Source organism: Emys orbicularis, chromosome 6 (genome assembly GCF_028017835.1).
Source record: "Emys orbicularis isolate rEmyOrb1 chromosome 6, rEmyOrb1.hap1, whole genome shotgun sequence".
In the NCBI taxonomy this organism is placed as follows: Eukaryota; Metazoa; Chordata; order Testudines; family Emydidae; genus Emys; species Emys orbicularis.
The window spans coordinates 1,236,507-1,252,568 of NC_088688.1; the positions used below are offsets into that span (position 1 = coordinate 1,236,507).

The 16,062-nt window shown below is 56.2% G+C and overlaps 1 protein-coding gene across 1 annotated transcript in view; it reads left to right on the forward strand.

Annotated features, from left to right (window-relative positions):
• Positions 1 to 16,062, forward strand: part of TMEM8B (transmembrane protein 8B) — a 32,287-nt gene that overhangs the window by 13,141 nt on the left and 3,084 nt on the right. Inside the window, exons 4-9 of the mRNA XM_065406777.1 lie at positions 3,248 to 3,381; positions 3,846 to 4,117; positions 6,972 to 7,318; positions 7,786 to 7,882; positions 8,384 to 8,507; positions 14,943 to 15,085. Coding sequence (XP_065262849.1) covers positions 3,248 to 3,381; positions 3,846 to 4,117; positions 6,972 to 7,318; positions 7,786 to 7,882; positions 8,384 to 8,507; positions 14,943 to 15,085 — 1,117 coding nt within the window. The remainder of the gene's footprint in view (positions 1 to 3,247; positions 3,382 to 3,845; positions 4,118 to 6,971; positions 7,319 to 7,785; positions 7,883 to 8,383; positions 8,508 to 14,942; positions 15,086 to 16,062) is intronic.

The window sequence follows — 16,062 nt, forward strand, 5'->3', positions numbered from 1 at the left end:
AAATTAATGTGGATAAATGTAAAGTAATGCACATTGGAAAAAATAACACCAACTATACATACAATATGATGGGGGCTAATTTAGCTACAACAAGTCAGGAAAAAGATCTTGGAGTCATCGTGGATAGTTCTCTGAAGATGTCTGCGCAGTGTGCAGAGGGGGTCAAAAAAGCAAACAGGATGTTAGGGATCATTAAAAAGGGGATAGAGAATAAGATTGAGAATATTTTATTGCCTTTATATAAATCGATGGTACGCCCTCATCTCGAATACTGTGTACAGATGTGGTCTCCTCATCTAAAAAAAGATATACTGGCACTAGAAAAGGTTCAGAAAAGGGCAACTAAAATGATTAGGGGTTTGGAACGGGTCCCATATGAGGAGAGATTAAAGAGGCTAGGACTCTTCAGCTTGGAAAAGAGGAGACTAAGGGGGGATATGATAGAGGTATATAAAATCATGAGTGATGTGGAGAAAGTGGATAAGGAAAAGTTATTTACTTATTCCCATAATACAAGAACTAGGGGTCACCAAATGAAATTAATAGGCAGCAGGTTTAAAACAAATACAAGGAAGTTCTTCTTCACGCAGCGCACAGTCAACTTGTGGAACTCCTTACCTGAGGAGGTTGTGAAGACTAGGACTATAACAGCGATTAAAAGAGAACTGGATAAATTCATGGTGGTTAAGTCCATGAATGGCTATTAGCCAGGATGGGTAAGGAATGGTGTCCCTAGCCTCTGTTTGTCAGAGGATGGAGATGGATGGCAGGAGAGAGATCACTTGATCATTGCCTGTTAGGTCCACTCCCTCTGGGGCACCGGGCATTGGCCACTGTCGGTAGACAGGATACTGGGCTAGATGGACCTTTGGTCTGACCCGGTACGGCCATTCTTATGTTCTTATGTTCTTATAGTCCAATGTCCATATTCAGGGTGACTCCAGTCAGTGACTGGGGATCTCAATCCTTGTGGCTTAAGGTTTCCCCCTCTTGAAACCCAAAGCAGATCTGAGATGAAGAAGGATTGTGTCCCAGGGTTTTTATACATTTCCAGCAGCCTTTTGGCCTGAGAAAACCATAGGCTTAATTCTCCTTCTCCCAAACATCCTGGCAATTAGCACAGGGTAATTTATCCATTAAACAGTTCAGATACAGGTTACCACAACCTTCAAAGAGACATATAGACAATAATACTATTTCCCTCAAGTGTCTTCCTAAATATTAATACTCCTTTTTTGATCTTTGAATGAAAGCTATAGCAATAGACAAGACTTGTTTGCTTATATTACAAGACCTGAGCAAACACCTCCCCTTCTACCTCTAACAATGCAGACTTACATTTCAAAGCTCTAGTCATTTACAGATCTTCCTAACCAGTCTCTAAAGTTGGGCCATGGGTCAGGTCAGTCTGGGAGGTAATTAACTCTTTCTGGCCCTGTCACCTTTCAATGAGATATTATATCACTCTCCTAACGTCACAGGGAGGGACAGGGAGTTCCCCATCATTCTCTATGGCAGAGGCTGCCAAGCTGTGGCACATGAGCTTGTTGGCAGAGGAGTGCTGTACCGGGGGTCTGTCCCCTTTCAGGGGTAGTGGGCCCCGGAGCCAGCCAACCCCTGATCTGGGACATGCCCCCTTTAAGGACACAGGTGTTCCGGGGAGCAGCAGATCTGCTGGGGAAGTGGGGCCAGGTGTAAATCTGCAGCCAGCTCCTGAACAGGATCAAGCCAGCTGCAGGGGCACCCCCAGGAGGGGGCCGGCTGGGGGAGCGGCTCCCTGGGCTGGGACCCAGCAGGGGGCCAGGTGGGCTGGGGTGGCCTGCCTTAGTCACAGCCCCAGGTAGGGGGCTGGGGCCCCAGAACCACGGGGCTGAAGTGCGGGTCCAGGAGCTCTGTGGAGCCCGGACGCTGGTGGGCTGGGGACGCGGCCGGAGACCCAGCCCCAGGAGAAGGGCCGGGAATCAGGGCCGGCTCCAGGCACCAGCTTGCCAAGCAGGTGCTTGGGGCGGCCACTCCGGAGGGGGCGGCACGTCCAGCTGTTCGGCGGCAATTCGGCGGACAGTCCCCTGCTCGGAGCGAAGGACCTCCCGCCGAATTGCCGCCGCAGATCGCGATTGCGGCTTTTTTTTTTTTTTTTTTTTTTGCGACGCTTAGGGCGGCAAAAATCCTGGCGCCGGCCCTGCCGGGAATGCCTGCTGGTTGCAGAAGGACGAGCCCCATGCGAAGGACCCCACAGAGAGGCCAGGGGTCACGGAGCTGCAGGCTCTGGAACAGTCCCAGGGGGACCCCTTCAGTGTATCAGCCCCCCGAGGGTCACACTCCCACTGGGGTCAGCCCCTCAGTCCCCTCCTGGGACTGACCCTCGGACCCCCAGCACCCCTGGGTCACGCCGGGCTCCTGCAGCGAGTCCACTGGACTGGCCCCCTTGGGGAGGCTGCACGCCCCCCGAGCTCCTGCCTGCAGCGACTCCCAGCCACGGGGCAGCAGCAGGAGGGGTCCTGGCTGTCTGGGACACGCGCCGACAGTGCTGAGCAGCGACTGGAACGTTACAGCAAAGCCCTGATCCCTCCTGACCCCCATCCAGGAGCGTGTGTCCTGCTTCCCGCGGCCGACGCACTAACCGCCACCAGGCCTCTCCGCCGTCCCTTGGGCAAATCAGGTCACCTGGCTTCCCCCTGGGTTCTTTGTTCTCCAGCTGGTCGCAGACGCCTGGCCTCTTGAAGAGGGTGGGCCCCAGGGCCGGCAGTTGCTGGGTTACAAAATGTCCAGGCCATGGTCTGAGCCAGGCGGCAGCCACACCTGGCAAGAATAAACCTCCTTTTGCCACCACCTAGTTACACGTGCAGCACAGAGGGGAAACTGAGGCACACACCGTATTCATGCACAACATGCAGAATTCCCACTTTGTTACAGCAGGCTGCAGGGCAGGGCGCTCGTGTGCACCGGGGAGAGGGGGTAAGTCAGAATGCATGGCCGGTAGGGCCCCGGATCACCCAGTCCAGCACAGGCCAACCCGCCCAGCCCCCCAGCCGGACTGGGAGCAGGAGACCAGGCTGTGATGTGTCACAGGCAAGGCCAGGAGAGGCCGAGGGGCACCAGTGGCCAAAGCCCCCACGAGGCAGGGAACTGATGAAGTGAGATACACACAGACATGGGCAGCAGGTAGGGCCTCCCCCGGACCTGGCCGTGAGGGGGTGGGGAGGCTCGGTGCCCGGCCCCCCTCTGACGCCCCCCCCCCCCCCCGCAGGGTCTGTACGAGGAGTGCCAATACCTGTTCCAGCCCCAGCTCATCGTGCAGCGCCTCGTGGGGATCGCCGTGCTGTACCCCGGCTACGTCAGCACCCAGACCATCATGCCCCACAACCGCTCTAGCCTCTACAAGTGAGTGGGGGGGCCCTGCTGGGGGGGGGGGGTCACTGCTCTGTGCCGGGGGCTCTCCCAGCTCCCTGCTTGGGGCTGGGGCTGGGGTCCCCTTCAGTGGCAGGGGATCTCCCCACTTCCTGCCCTTCCCAATAACTGAGCCTATCCGGGGGCGAATGTGGCCCCCCCTTTGGGGGGACGGCAGCAGCAGATCATTCAGCTCCCCACCCCCGTTCTCAGGGGGGCGCCTTTCCCCCGAGCCGGTTCCCCCGTGGGCAGACTCAGTCTAGCTCCCGCTGACCCTGGGGTCCCAGGGCACCGGCTTCCCATGCCAAAGGGGTGGGGCCGGAGCGGGTGGCGCGGGAATGTCCTGGGTTATGTGTGCCCCATAGGAGGGGGCCTGGCTCCTGGCATGGGGCACATGGTCTCTGGGGGGGGCAGGGCCATGGGGGTCCCCGCAGGGCTGACGCTCCGCTCCTCCGCAGGGTCTTCGTGCCCAGCCACACGTCGCGGGTGCTGGTGCAGGTGCTGGGCTGCCGGGCCGGGAACCGCAGCGCCGCGGGCTGCCCACTCTGGCTGACGGTGCGAGCCAAGGCCCCCCCGCTGCACAACTCCAGCGCGCTGGACTGCCGGGAGCGGGCGCCCTGCCAGCTGGCCCTGGAGCTGCCCCTCTGGCAGCACTGGTACTACGTGCTGCTGGAGCAGGCCCTGGGCGTGCCGGGCCCCGTCCACTTCCAGCTCACCGTGCAGCTCACAGGTAGAGCCATGGGGCTGGGCCGTGGGGCGGCTGGCGGGGGAACCACCCCAGGGCCCCAGGACCTGACCCTGTGCAGCCCCCACTGGAGTCCGGGGGGCGGGGGTGGGCCCCTGCGCAGTGCGCACAGATGGCCCCGTCTGGGCTCCTGGGTTCTAGCCTGGCTCTGGGAGGGGGGTGGGGGCTGAAAGCCAGGATGCCTGGGTTCTCTCCCCAGCACTGAACGTGGGCAGGGCAGGCCATATCTCTGAGACCGGCTGTGGGCAGCACCAGGCCTGTCTTTGCTGGCAGCCGAACCAGCTTCACGAAGCAGCTCCCCCCGCACACCACCCTGCGTCTCTGCCAAGCGCCCAAGTCACCTCAGCACTAGGGCTGTGCCCCAGCTTTCCTGGAGGGACCCTTCATTGTGCCAGACCCCCACGGGGCCCCTCTCTTCTTCCAGGGAGCCCCCCAGCCCTGTCACCTGTGAGACGGAGCCCCTGGAGCCCTGCCCGCCAGCCAGACTCTGAGAGACGTGTCCCCTGTGCAGGGCCCAGCAGCGCTCGGTTGGGCCTGTCCGTCGCCTGGCACGGCCCGGGCAGCCCGGAGGGTAGTGCAGGGAATTGAAGGGTGAAGCCCCTAAGCCCAGAGCAATTCACCAGCCAGGCTGTGGTGAGCCCATGTTCCGGCTCCGCGTCTCTCTCTGGCCCTCCTCTGTCAGTTCCCTGGTGAGGGTCCCACGGTCACCCCCATCCCCCACTCCTCTGTTCTGAGCTGGGGTCTGAGCTCTGCTTCCCCCTCTCCGGGTCCTTGGGGGCCAGGTGTCACTGCCCTGGTGACGGATCCTCCATTGATAGGGGGCCTCCTGCTCAGTCAGCCTGGTGACACTCCTCCCCTCCATGTCTCTTAGCCTGCCCTGAGAGCAAACGCAATCCTTCCCCCCCACAGGGTAGCCATGAAAGTGTAGGGGGAAACTGAGGCACATACAGGCATCCTAAAAAAAATCACCAAGAATGCCCACTTCGTCCCAATGCCTGACATTGATCCTAGCAGCAAACGCAGCCACCCCCACCCCCAGGCACAGCCCTCCCCAGAGGGAAACTGAGTCATTAACATACTGGAACAACTCCACAAGGGCTGGGGTGGTGTCTACATCCCTGACAGTTGTGAAATCCAGACTGGCTGGTGTGACGGTGCTGCCTGTGGGAGCCAGCTGAGGTCACTCAATTAGGGTGAACTGCAAACAGAACGGGACAGACAAACCCCAGACGCTGGTGGATATTCCAATACTTAGATTTACCAACCAGCACAGAACAGCCTCTGTGTTACCTCACTGGTTACTCAGAAGTCCAAACAACGCAGTTCCCTTAAAGTACCCAGCCTCAGGCCTCCGTCCAGACACACCTGTCAGATATGATGATGATTACTGAAAATCTTCTCTCATCATATAAAAGAAAAGGTTCTTCCGATTCCAAAGGATCAGCCACATACCCAGGTCCAATTATAACTTAGATCTTACTCAAAATACATGCTGTAGCCAATTCTTGTTAACTAAACTAACATTTATTAAAAAGGAAAAGAGAGAGCGTGTTGGTTAAAAGATCAATATACAGCTGAGAGTGCCAATTACGGACAAATTGCTCAGAGTAGGGCAGTCACAGCCCAAGGCTGGGGTTTCTCCACCTCTAAGGCACCAAACCAGACAGTAAAGACTTTGGTCTCACCCCACTGGCTAACCACAAGTCACACAAGCAATTCCCTCAGACACTCCAGTTTCCCAGTCTCACCACCAGTGCCACTCGTTATGGGGACAAATGGTTATGAAAGCCAATACCCCAGTAAAAGAAAAAAGGTTCTCTCGATCCCAAAGGACCAGCCCCAGACCCAGGTCAATATACAAATCAGATCTTACCCACAAATCATGCTGTTGCCAATCCTTTAGAATCTAAAATCTAAAGGTTTATTCATAAAAGGAAAAAGATAGAGATGAGAGTTAGAATTGGTTAAATGGAATCAGTTACATACAGTGATGGCAAAGTTCTTGTTTCAGGCTTGTAGCAGTGATGGAATAAACTGCAGGTTCAAATCAAGTCTCTGGAACATCCCCAGCTGGGATGGGTCATAGAGCTTCCATTTGTAGCAAAGTCCCTCCAGAGATAAGAAGCAGGATTGAAGACAAAATGGAGATGAGGCATCAGCCTTTTATAGTCTTTTCCAGGTGTAAGAACACCTCTTTGTTCTTACTGTGGAAAATTACAGCAAAATGGAGTCTGGAGTCACATGGGCCAGTCCCTGCATACTTTGCTGAGTCTGAAGGCATATTTGCCTTCTCTCAATGGGTCAGTGGTGTAGCTGATGGTCCTTAATGGGCCATCAAGCAGGCTAGGCAGAGCTGACACCAGCTTGTCTGGGATGTCCCCCAGAAGCATAGCATAAGTTTGCCATACAGACAGTATAGAGCCAATATTCATAACTTCAACTACAAAATTGATACACACATATAGACAGCATAATCATAACCAGCAAACCATAACCTTGTCTTAGACACCTCATTTGACCCCCTTTATACAAGATTTGGTGCCACTACAGGACTTTGGTTGCAACCATGATCTATACGGTCTGAGTTCACGTCAGTAACATCACAGCTGGTTTCTGAGAGATATGCCCAGGGGTTAGCACGGGGGCGGGGCGGGTCCCTGGCCTGGGTGATGCTGGGGGAGACTGGTCACAGCGGTGCCTTCTGGCCTGGGCCTGTCTGGGAAGAGAGACCCGCCCAGGGGGCAGGGATGGGGCCAAGGGGTCAGAAGGGCGCGTGCTGGGGCTGGCGGGGAGGGCAGCCCGGGGAGCCCAGTGACGGCACGGCTCTCGTCCCCTGCAGACTGCTCCAGGCCCGGCCTCTCACGGGCACCTGTCCTGCTCCCTGCTGCTGCCATGAACATGCCCCAGTCCTTCGGTGCCTTGGTCAGCCTGTCGCTGGGGGAGAGCGCGCCCCCCGCGGCGCCGAACGGCACCCAGCCGCCGCCAGCCGTGCCACCCCCCGGCGAGCGCTGCTGGCCCATCCGGCCCACGCTGCGCAATGAGCTCGACACCTTCTCTGTCCACTTCTACATCTTCTTCGGGCCCAACGTCTCGGTGCCGCCCGACCGGCCCGCGGTCTTCGGCATCAGCCTGCTGCCGGTGCTGGACAGCGGGGGGGTGCTCAACCTGGAGCTCAAACTCAATGTGGTGAGTGACCCCCCCACGGCGAGGGCAGGGCAGCACCACTCAGGGGCTGGGGCACTGGCAGGGCTGCGGGGTGCCCGGGGCTGGGATGGGGGGGCTGTGGCTCAGCATTGGGGGGCAGCGGCAGAGCTATGGGGTTGTGGGGTGCCCAGAGCTGGGATGGAGGGGTGTGGGTCGGGGTTGGGGGGCATCAGCAGAGCTATGGGGTTGTGGGGTGCCCAGGGCTGGGATGGGGGGGCTGTGGGTCGGGGTTGGGGGGCATCAGCAGAGCTATGGGATTGTGGGGAGCCCAGGGCTGGGATGGGGGGGCTGTGGGTCAGGGTTGGGGGGCATTGGCAGAGCTATGGGATTGTGGGGAGCCCGAGCTGGGATGGGGGGGCTGTGGCTCAGCGTTGGGGGGGCAGCGTCAGAGCTGAGGGGGGCCCAGGCTGGAGTGTTAGGAACTCACTGTTGGGCTCTGTCCTTTTCAGTCGTCCCTGCGGGGGGAGAACGTGACGGTCTTTGGGTGTCTGACCCACGAGGTCCCGCTGATGGCAGGAGACAACGCGTCTATCACCTGTGAGACAGGTGAGGGCTGGCCCGCACCCACCTCCGCGCTCCCCAGTAGGTGGCACCAGAGGGGTGGGCCTGGGGCTATTGGGGCGCCCAGCGGGGGGTGCTGCAGGTGAGGGGGCTGGAGCAGGAGGGGGTCACTGGCTTGGAGCAGGCTGGCTAACCCTGAGCAGCCCGTGTGGAGTCAGATCCATCTGCAGCCAGCGGCTCTGGTTCGGTGAAAGCTGTTCCCTGCCGGCTCCAGCGACACCCCGACCGCCGCGTGGGGGGAGAGCTCGGAGCGGCTCTGGGTGTAGCTGGGCCCTGTCACTGCAGCGTGGGCTGCCCCACAGTGCGGGGAGGGGGCTGGGATGGGAGATGCGACCATAATGGGGACTGGGGGACTCTCCCCCCCCCACAGCATTGCCCCCAAGGGCCCAGGGCTCCTCCCTTTCCATGGCCCCTATGGGGCTGCCAGGACAGTGTGGGGAGCTCCTGCACCCCGACCCCTGCTCACTGCCGCTTGCCTCCCCGCAGGGTCCCTGACTGGATTCCTGCTGTCTGTCAACAGCACGGCTAGCCTGGCCCGCTTACGGATCCCCTACCCCCAGACGGGCAACTGGTACCTGAGCCTGCGCTCGCTCTGCGCCACGGAGCACGGGTAAGGGAGCGCCACGCCGGGGGCCAGGCTGGCACCGGGGGGCGGCTGGTGCATGGAGAGGGGCTGGGGTGGAGCTCAGGGGTGTGAGCTGCGGTTGAGGGTGGGGTGGGACCCGCTGCCCCTTGGCTCACAGCGGGGGATGGCCCATGGGGAGGGGGAATTGGGGGGGCGGCCCTGGCAGGAGGGTGGGGGCTGGGGGGCTCCCTGGGCCTTTTTGTACTTGGCTACTTGAACTGGCCAATGGAGCCGAGTGGCAGCTCAGAGCTGGCTATGCCTGTCCCAGTGCACCCCTTCCCGCACCAGGCCGCCCCGTGGGGAGCCCTGCCCCTCTCCCTCTGCCAGGACGGGCCCAGGCTCCGGGCGCGGTGCTGAGCCGGCAGGTCCGACAGGGCTGGGAGTTGGGGGTGTGCTGCCTGGCTGCCCGACCCCACAGCGCTGCTTACTCCGAGCAGTGGGGAAAACAGCTGGGTCTGCCAGTGAATGCCCGGCCGCCCCGAGGGGCACAGCCCGGCCTGGCTTCTGCAGCACCCCGGGGCCTGTGCCAGGCTGGCTTCCCAGGGTCCCCCCCGACAGCCCCCCCATCTCTTGGCCCAGTTGTTCCCCTAGGCACCTGCTCTTCCTTGGAGCCCCCACCAGCTAGGGCGATGGGTCCACACAGCCATCACTGCAGAGCAACTCCACAGCCAGCCTGTGCGTGCCGGCCTGGGGACCTGCGGGGCCGGGGCTCGCCCCCCAGCAAACCCAGGCCAGACCTCCGCTGCCTCGGCCGCACATGCGGGGCACTGGGCACGTGACAGGGTGTAACGAAGCAGGCTTTGGTGGGACACTACTGAGAGTATCAGTTCAGGGCAAATTGCTTAGAGCAGGGCAGTGACAGCCCAAGGCGCGGGCCGAGGGAAGTGCTGGCCGCCCCTTCCCACAGCCCCCATTGGCCTGGAGCAGCGAACTGCGGCCAGTGGGAGCCGCGATCGGCCGAACCTGCGGACGCGGCAGGTAAACAAACTGGCCCGGCCCGCCAGGGGCTTTCCCTGAACAAGCGGCGGCCCGACTTTGAGAAGCACTGGCATAGAGTTCTGTCCATAGGCCTGTCCCTGCCTGCCTTGCTGAGTCACAAGGCGTATCTGCCTTCTCTCAATGGGTCAGTTGTGTAGCTGTGACGATGCGGTTCTGGCGGAACCCAACTGAGAGTGCCAACTTAGGACAAATTGCTCAAACAGGGCAGTTACAGCCCAAGACTGGGGTTTTTTCCACCTCTAAGGCAAACCAAACCAGCCAGACTAAGAGGACTTCGGTCTCACCCCACTGGCTAACCACAAGTCACACAAGCAATTTCCTTAGACACTCCAGTTTCCCAGTATCACCACCAGTGCCACTCGTAATGGGGACAAATGGTTATGAAAACCAAGACCCCAATAAAAGAAAAAAGGTTCTCTCGATCCCATAGGACCAAGCCCCAGATCCAGGTCAATATACAAATCAGATCTTACCCACAAATCACGCTGTTGCCAATCCTTTAGAATCTAAAATCTAAAGGTTTATTCATAAAAGGAAAAAGATAGAGATGAGAGCTAGAATTGGTTAAATGGAATCAATTACATACAGTAATGGCAAAGTTCTTGGTTCAGGCTTGCAGCAGCGATAGAATAAACTGCAGGTTCAAATCAAGTCTCTGGAACATTCCCCGCTGGGATGGGTCCTCAGTCCTTTGTGTAGAGCTTCTGTTTGTAGCAAAGTCCCTCCAGAGGTAAGAAGCAGGACTGAAGACAAGATGGAGGAGCTGCAGCAGCCTTTTATAGTCTTTTCCAGGTGTAAGAACACCTCTTTGTTCTTACTGTGGAAAATTACAGCAAAATGGAGTCTGGAGTCACATGGGCAAGTTCCTGCATACTTTGCTGAGTCTCAAGGCATATTTGCCTTCTCTCAGTGGGTTCATTGTATAGCTGATGGTCCTTAATGGGCCATCAAGCAGGCTAGGCAGAGCTAACACCAGCTTGTCTGGGATGTCCCCCAGAAGCATAGCATAAGTTTGAAATACAGACAGTACAGAGCCAATATTCATAACTTCAACTACAAAACTGATACACACATATAGACAGCATAATCATAACCAGCAAACCATAACCTTGTCTTAGACACCTCATTTGACCCCCTTTATACAAGATTTGGTGCCACTACAGGACTTTGGTTGCAACCAAGTTCTATATGGTCCCAGATTATGTCAATAACGTCACACCTCCAACGCAAAATTGATGCAGGAAGGGATGACACCAACATCGCTGACTGCATCCCAAGAGCTCCCCATCCTTGGGCCTGTCTTACTACAGCTAGTATTGGGTTAGAAGCCATATCAGTGTAGAACAAAAATGGTTTATCAAAGTCATGTTCAGTAACATGATTGAATCTCTTTACAAACTCAAGGTAAAGCTTAGTTAGAACAATAGTAGATTGGATCTGCTCTTGCAGCATGGTTCCTGTATGTCTCATGTGATCTTGCCAAGAGCTAAAGAAAACAGCTACTTTATCCATACAAGCTCGAGCAAATGTTTGGAACCCAATTAACATTAAGTCAATGTAGATATTAATGTTGTTCATAGTACATGAATCTTGGCATTTAGCCGTGAAAGCAATATGGTAGTGTGCCTCAGTTTCCCTTGTCATACAGCACATTAGGTCTGGAACGTTTTTTCCCCTGTGAAAAGTTCCAATACTGTTTACAGGCATTAACTGTGAAACATCAGTATAACAAGGCCTTTTAACATAAAGTGTGTTCTCATGTATTCCTTTTAATATGTTCAAGGGATTTTTTAAAAGATTAGGCACATTGCACATTTTTACAGTTTGTGGTAATAGCAACACATTCGTTACAAAAATTACCATTAGCAATAACAAATTTATTTCAAGTGTCCATTTACAATCATGGTTGTCATGGCACACCTTTGGCTCAATACCATTGGAGTTTGGGCATTTTAGGGTTAACCTCTGGCTTCCCTTTGCAAAATTCAGTTTTCTCTTTCCTCCTTGTCCTGCAGGATCAAACCCTGATTTCTCTTGCTTAACAGAATTCACTGGCTGATGGGGTGGGCTCTCTGTGCTAACAGCTATTAGCAAGTCCTTCCTCTCCCAGCCAGGCAAGTAATTTGCATTACCACAGACAGGAGCCAGTCCACCAGTTTTCATATCCTTAACTGCTATCATTTCCAAGGCAGGACTTTGTCTTAAAGAGATACCACACAAATCCAAAGAGTCTGAGGGTGAGAGTTTGCTTGCTCTCCCCCGCATCCTTAAGCATTTAGCCATAAAACTGCTCTGCTCTGACACACCAGTAACCCAATCCGTCCTCAGACCCTGAAGCACAGACTGCTCACTTAAAGAATTAGCATGGAGACATTCCTGTTCCAACACCATTGTCTGCCCAACAAGCTGGCCCCACACAGCCACTTGGTCATAGGGCTGTCTAAGGCCTTGGCTACACTGGCGCTGTACAGCGCTGCAACTTGCTGCACTCAGGGGTGTGAAAACGCCGCCCCCTCCCCCCCCGAGCGCAGCGAGTGCAGCGCTGCAAGCTATTCCCCTCGGAGAGGTGGAGTACTTACAGCACTGCGAGAGAGGTCTCGCAGCACTGGCGGCGCGACTACACTCGCGCTTCACAGCGCTGTGAGTTCTCAAGTGTAGCCAAGGCCTAAATTCCTTAACAACTTTTACTTCATCTGAGACCTTCTCAAGGCTATCCACACTGGATCTTTCGAAAGGAAAGTCAGTGGATCCATTCACCACAGAAAATGTCTGGCTGTTAGGAACTGAAACTTCCTTGATTAAATCACTCTCACGCCCTTCAGTTGCAGGGAACTGCTTGCACAGATTACCATGAGGATTCCTTTCCCCAGGAGCTTTTCTAAGCAGCAATTCCCCCCTCACAGAAATTCTGCCCTTACCCTCTTCACCTAGGGCTTGCTCTAAAGGAGAAACAACAGACTTTTTCTGGGTCTTACTTACATCCAGGATCACCTTTGGCCCTTCAGGCAGATTTCTACACAATCCCCTTTCAGGCAAACCCATAGACTCACTAGATGAAAGGTCAGAAGCATTCTCCTTTCCTTTGCCACACACAAGCTCAGGAATTTTTTCCTTCTTGCTACAAGTTGTTAAACTGTCAGTAGGTAACACAATTAAATCACCTTTTTGCTCTCCTTGTGCCCTGGCTAGGGCATCCCCCTGATCAGACAGAGCTGTTACACCCTTTTCCAACCACACATTAGCAACAGGCAAAATACAAGCACCAGAATTGTCTGGTCTCTGGGATTTTGCTAAGACACTAACTGGATGCAACCTAGTTCCAGTGCCATTCTCCCCAGCAGATACAGACTTAGGACCACTCCCTTCCTGGGCTTTAGTTGAATCCAGAACCAACTCTGAGACAACTGCACTATTCTCAACCATCACAGGCTGAACGGCCCCTTCTGTCTGCTCCACAGACAAAGAAGAGCTGGAGACAACTTCTTCCTTACCAGACACACAGCTACTCCCAACAGATAAACTGCTGCTCTTCTCACTACACTGAGCTACTTTTAGCAAATCACAGTTACCTTTTTCAGGTTCACTTTTACAAGCTGTACTTGCCAACAATCCATCACCCATCCAAAATCTACCCTTTCCTTCCTCAGTTCGGGCTTCAGCCTGACCATTTACTTTAATCTGCTCCTGAGAAACATTGTCCTGACCAATGAGTTCTTTCTGTGCTTGATCTAATTCCAGATTCACTCCTGAGACATTCGACAGACATTTAGAAACTCCATTCACAGACACACTGCTTTCTTGCACAGACAAACAGCTATTACCCACCAGGTTAGAACTCCCCTCTCCATGGCCATAGCAAAACTGGTTAAACACAGAAAACTGCCCAGAGTAATACCACATATCCACAGAGTTATACACTGGATTTTCCAGAGGATACAGTTTCTGCTGTTCTTCCCTTGCTTTTTTGACTTGGAGCTGGAGTCTGGCCGTCTCCTTCTCAGCCGCCAGAAGCTCCTTATGTGCTTTTTCTTCTCTCTTAGCAGCTGCTTTCTTTCTCTCGGCAGCCTTTTTCTTCCTTTCATCAGCTTCTTTCTCCAGCTGGGCCAAGGCTCGCTTCTCTTTCATTCGAATTTCTGCCCGTTTCTGTTCATGTTCAGACTGCAGGCTGTCCATCCGGGCTTGCAGTTTCATTGCTTCTGCTGATGCTTTCGGGCTCATGGTCACTGATCTTTAACCAACAAACTCTCAATACCAAAATTCAAATTTGGATAGCGTGGGGTTCTGACCCAAAGCTTAATTGACCCGGTTCTGTGGATCCGAGCACGACTACGCCACTGTGACGATGCTGGTTCTGGAGGGACCCAACTGAGAGTGCTAATTCAGGACATGGGCCAGTTCCTGCATACTTTGCTGAGTTACAAGGCATATTTGCCTTCTCTCCATGGGTTCATCGTATAGCTGATGGTCCTTAATGGGCCATCAAGCAGGCTAGGCAAAGCTAACACCAGCTTGTCTGGGATGTTTCCCAGAAGCATAGCATAAGTTTGAAATACAGATAGTATAGAGCCAATATTCATAACTTCAACTACAAAATTGATACACACATATAGACAGCATAATCATAACCAGCAAACCATAACCTTGTCTTAGACACCTCATTTGACCCCCTTTATACAAGATTTGGTGCCACTACAGGACTTTGGTTGCAACCATGTTCTATATGGTCCCAGATTATGTCAATGATGTCACAGTAGCTGATGGTCCTTAATGGGCCGTCAAGCAGGCCAGGCAGTGCTGATATCAAATTGTCTGGGATGTCACCCAGAAGCACAGCGCAAGTTTGAAATACAGACAGTATAGAGTCAATACTTATAACTTTAAATACAAAAATGATACATGCACCCAGATAGCATAATCATAACCAGCAAAACATAACCTTGTCGTAGACACCTTATTTGACCCCCTTTATACAAGATTTGGTGCCACTACAGGACCTGGGTTGGAACAATGATCTATATGGTCACAGTTCATATTAATACCCGTCACACAGGGCTGGAGATATCCTCCCAGGAAAGACAAGGCCTCTGAGTGTAGGTCCCTGGGTCCGTCTGTCCCCGTGGGTCTGTCTGACTGTCAGTGCTGGAGCCAGGCGGCGTCAGCGTGGGGTCAGGGCCCTGCTGGCTGGTGGTGGGTGACTCGTTGACTTGGCATCTCCGGCAGATGCTGGGTGCTGGCGCGGTGCCCATGGCCTGGCCCAGGCTATGTGTGTGTGGCCCGGAGCTGCGCTGGCACCTGCCGTGTGGCAGGTTGGGGGGGGGTGGGCATGGGGAGGGCGAGTGGCAGCGTCCGTCGCATGGGTCTCGCGCCCCCTGTACCGCTCCTGTCCCCTCCCCCACACTGACGCCAGGCTGTGTGTGGCAGGTTCGAGCCCTGCGCTAACGTGACAGCGGAGGTGTATTTACGGACCTACCTGTCTCCCTGCATCGACGACTGCGGCCCCTATGGCCAGTGCAAGCTGCTGCGCACCAACAACTACCTGTACGCGGCCTGCGAGTGCAAAGCAGGTGAGGGCAGTCGGGGCAGGTGAGGGGGCAGGGCAGGTGAGGGCAGGTGAGGGGCAGGGCAGGTGAGGGAAGTGGGGGCAGGTGAGGGGGTGTGGCAGGTGAGGGCAGGTGAGGGGGCAGGACAGGTGAGGGAGGTGGGGGATGGGTGAGGGGGCGGAGCAGGTGAGGGCAGGTGAGGGAGGTGGGGGTGGGTGAGGGGGCAGGGCAGGTGAGGGAGGTGGGGGGCAGGTGAGGCAGATGGGGGACAGTGAGGGGGCAGAGCAGGTGAGGGAGGTGGGGGGGAGGTGAGGGCAGGTGAGGGGGCAGGGCAGGTGAAGGAGGTGGGGGGGTGAGGGGGTGGGGCAGGTGAGGGAGGTGGGTGGGTGAGACAGGTGGGGGCAGGTGAGACAGGTGAGGGACAGTGAGGGGGCAGGGCAGGTGAGGGAAGTGGGAGGCAGGTGAGGGGGCAGGGCAGGTGAGGGAGGTGGGGGACGGTGAGGGGGCAGGGCAGGTGAGGGAGGTGGGGGGCAGGTGAGGCAGATGGGGGACAGTGAGGGGGCAGAGCAGGTGAGGGAGGTGAGGGCAGGTGAGGGGGCAGAGCAGGTGAGGGAGGTGGGGGTAAGTGAGGGAAGTGGGAGGCAGGTGAGGGGGCAGGGCAGGTGAGGGAGGTGGGGGGTGGGTGAGGGGGCAGGGCAGGTGAGGGAGGTGGGAGGCAGGTGAGGGGGCAGGGCAGGTGAGGGAGGTGGGGTGGGTGGGTGAGGGGGCAGAGCAGGTGAGGGAGGTGGGAGGCAGGTGAGGGGGCAGGGCAGGTGAGGGAGGTGGGGGGTGGGTGAGGGGGCAGAGCAGGTGAGGGAGGTGGGTGGGTGAGGGAGGTGGGGGCAGGTGAGGCAGGTGAGGGATGGTGAGGGGGCAGGGCAGGTGAGGGAAGTGGGAGGCAGGTGAGGGGGCAGGGCAGGTGAGGGAGGTGGGGGGTGGGTGAAGGGGCAGCCTCCCGGGGC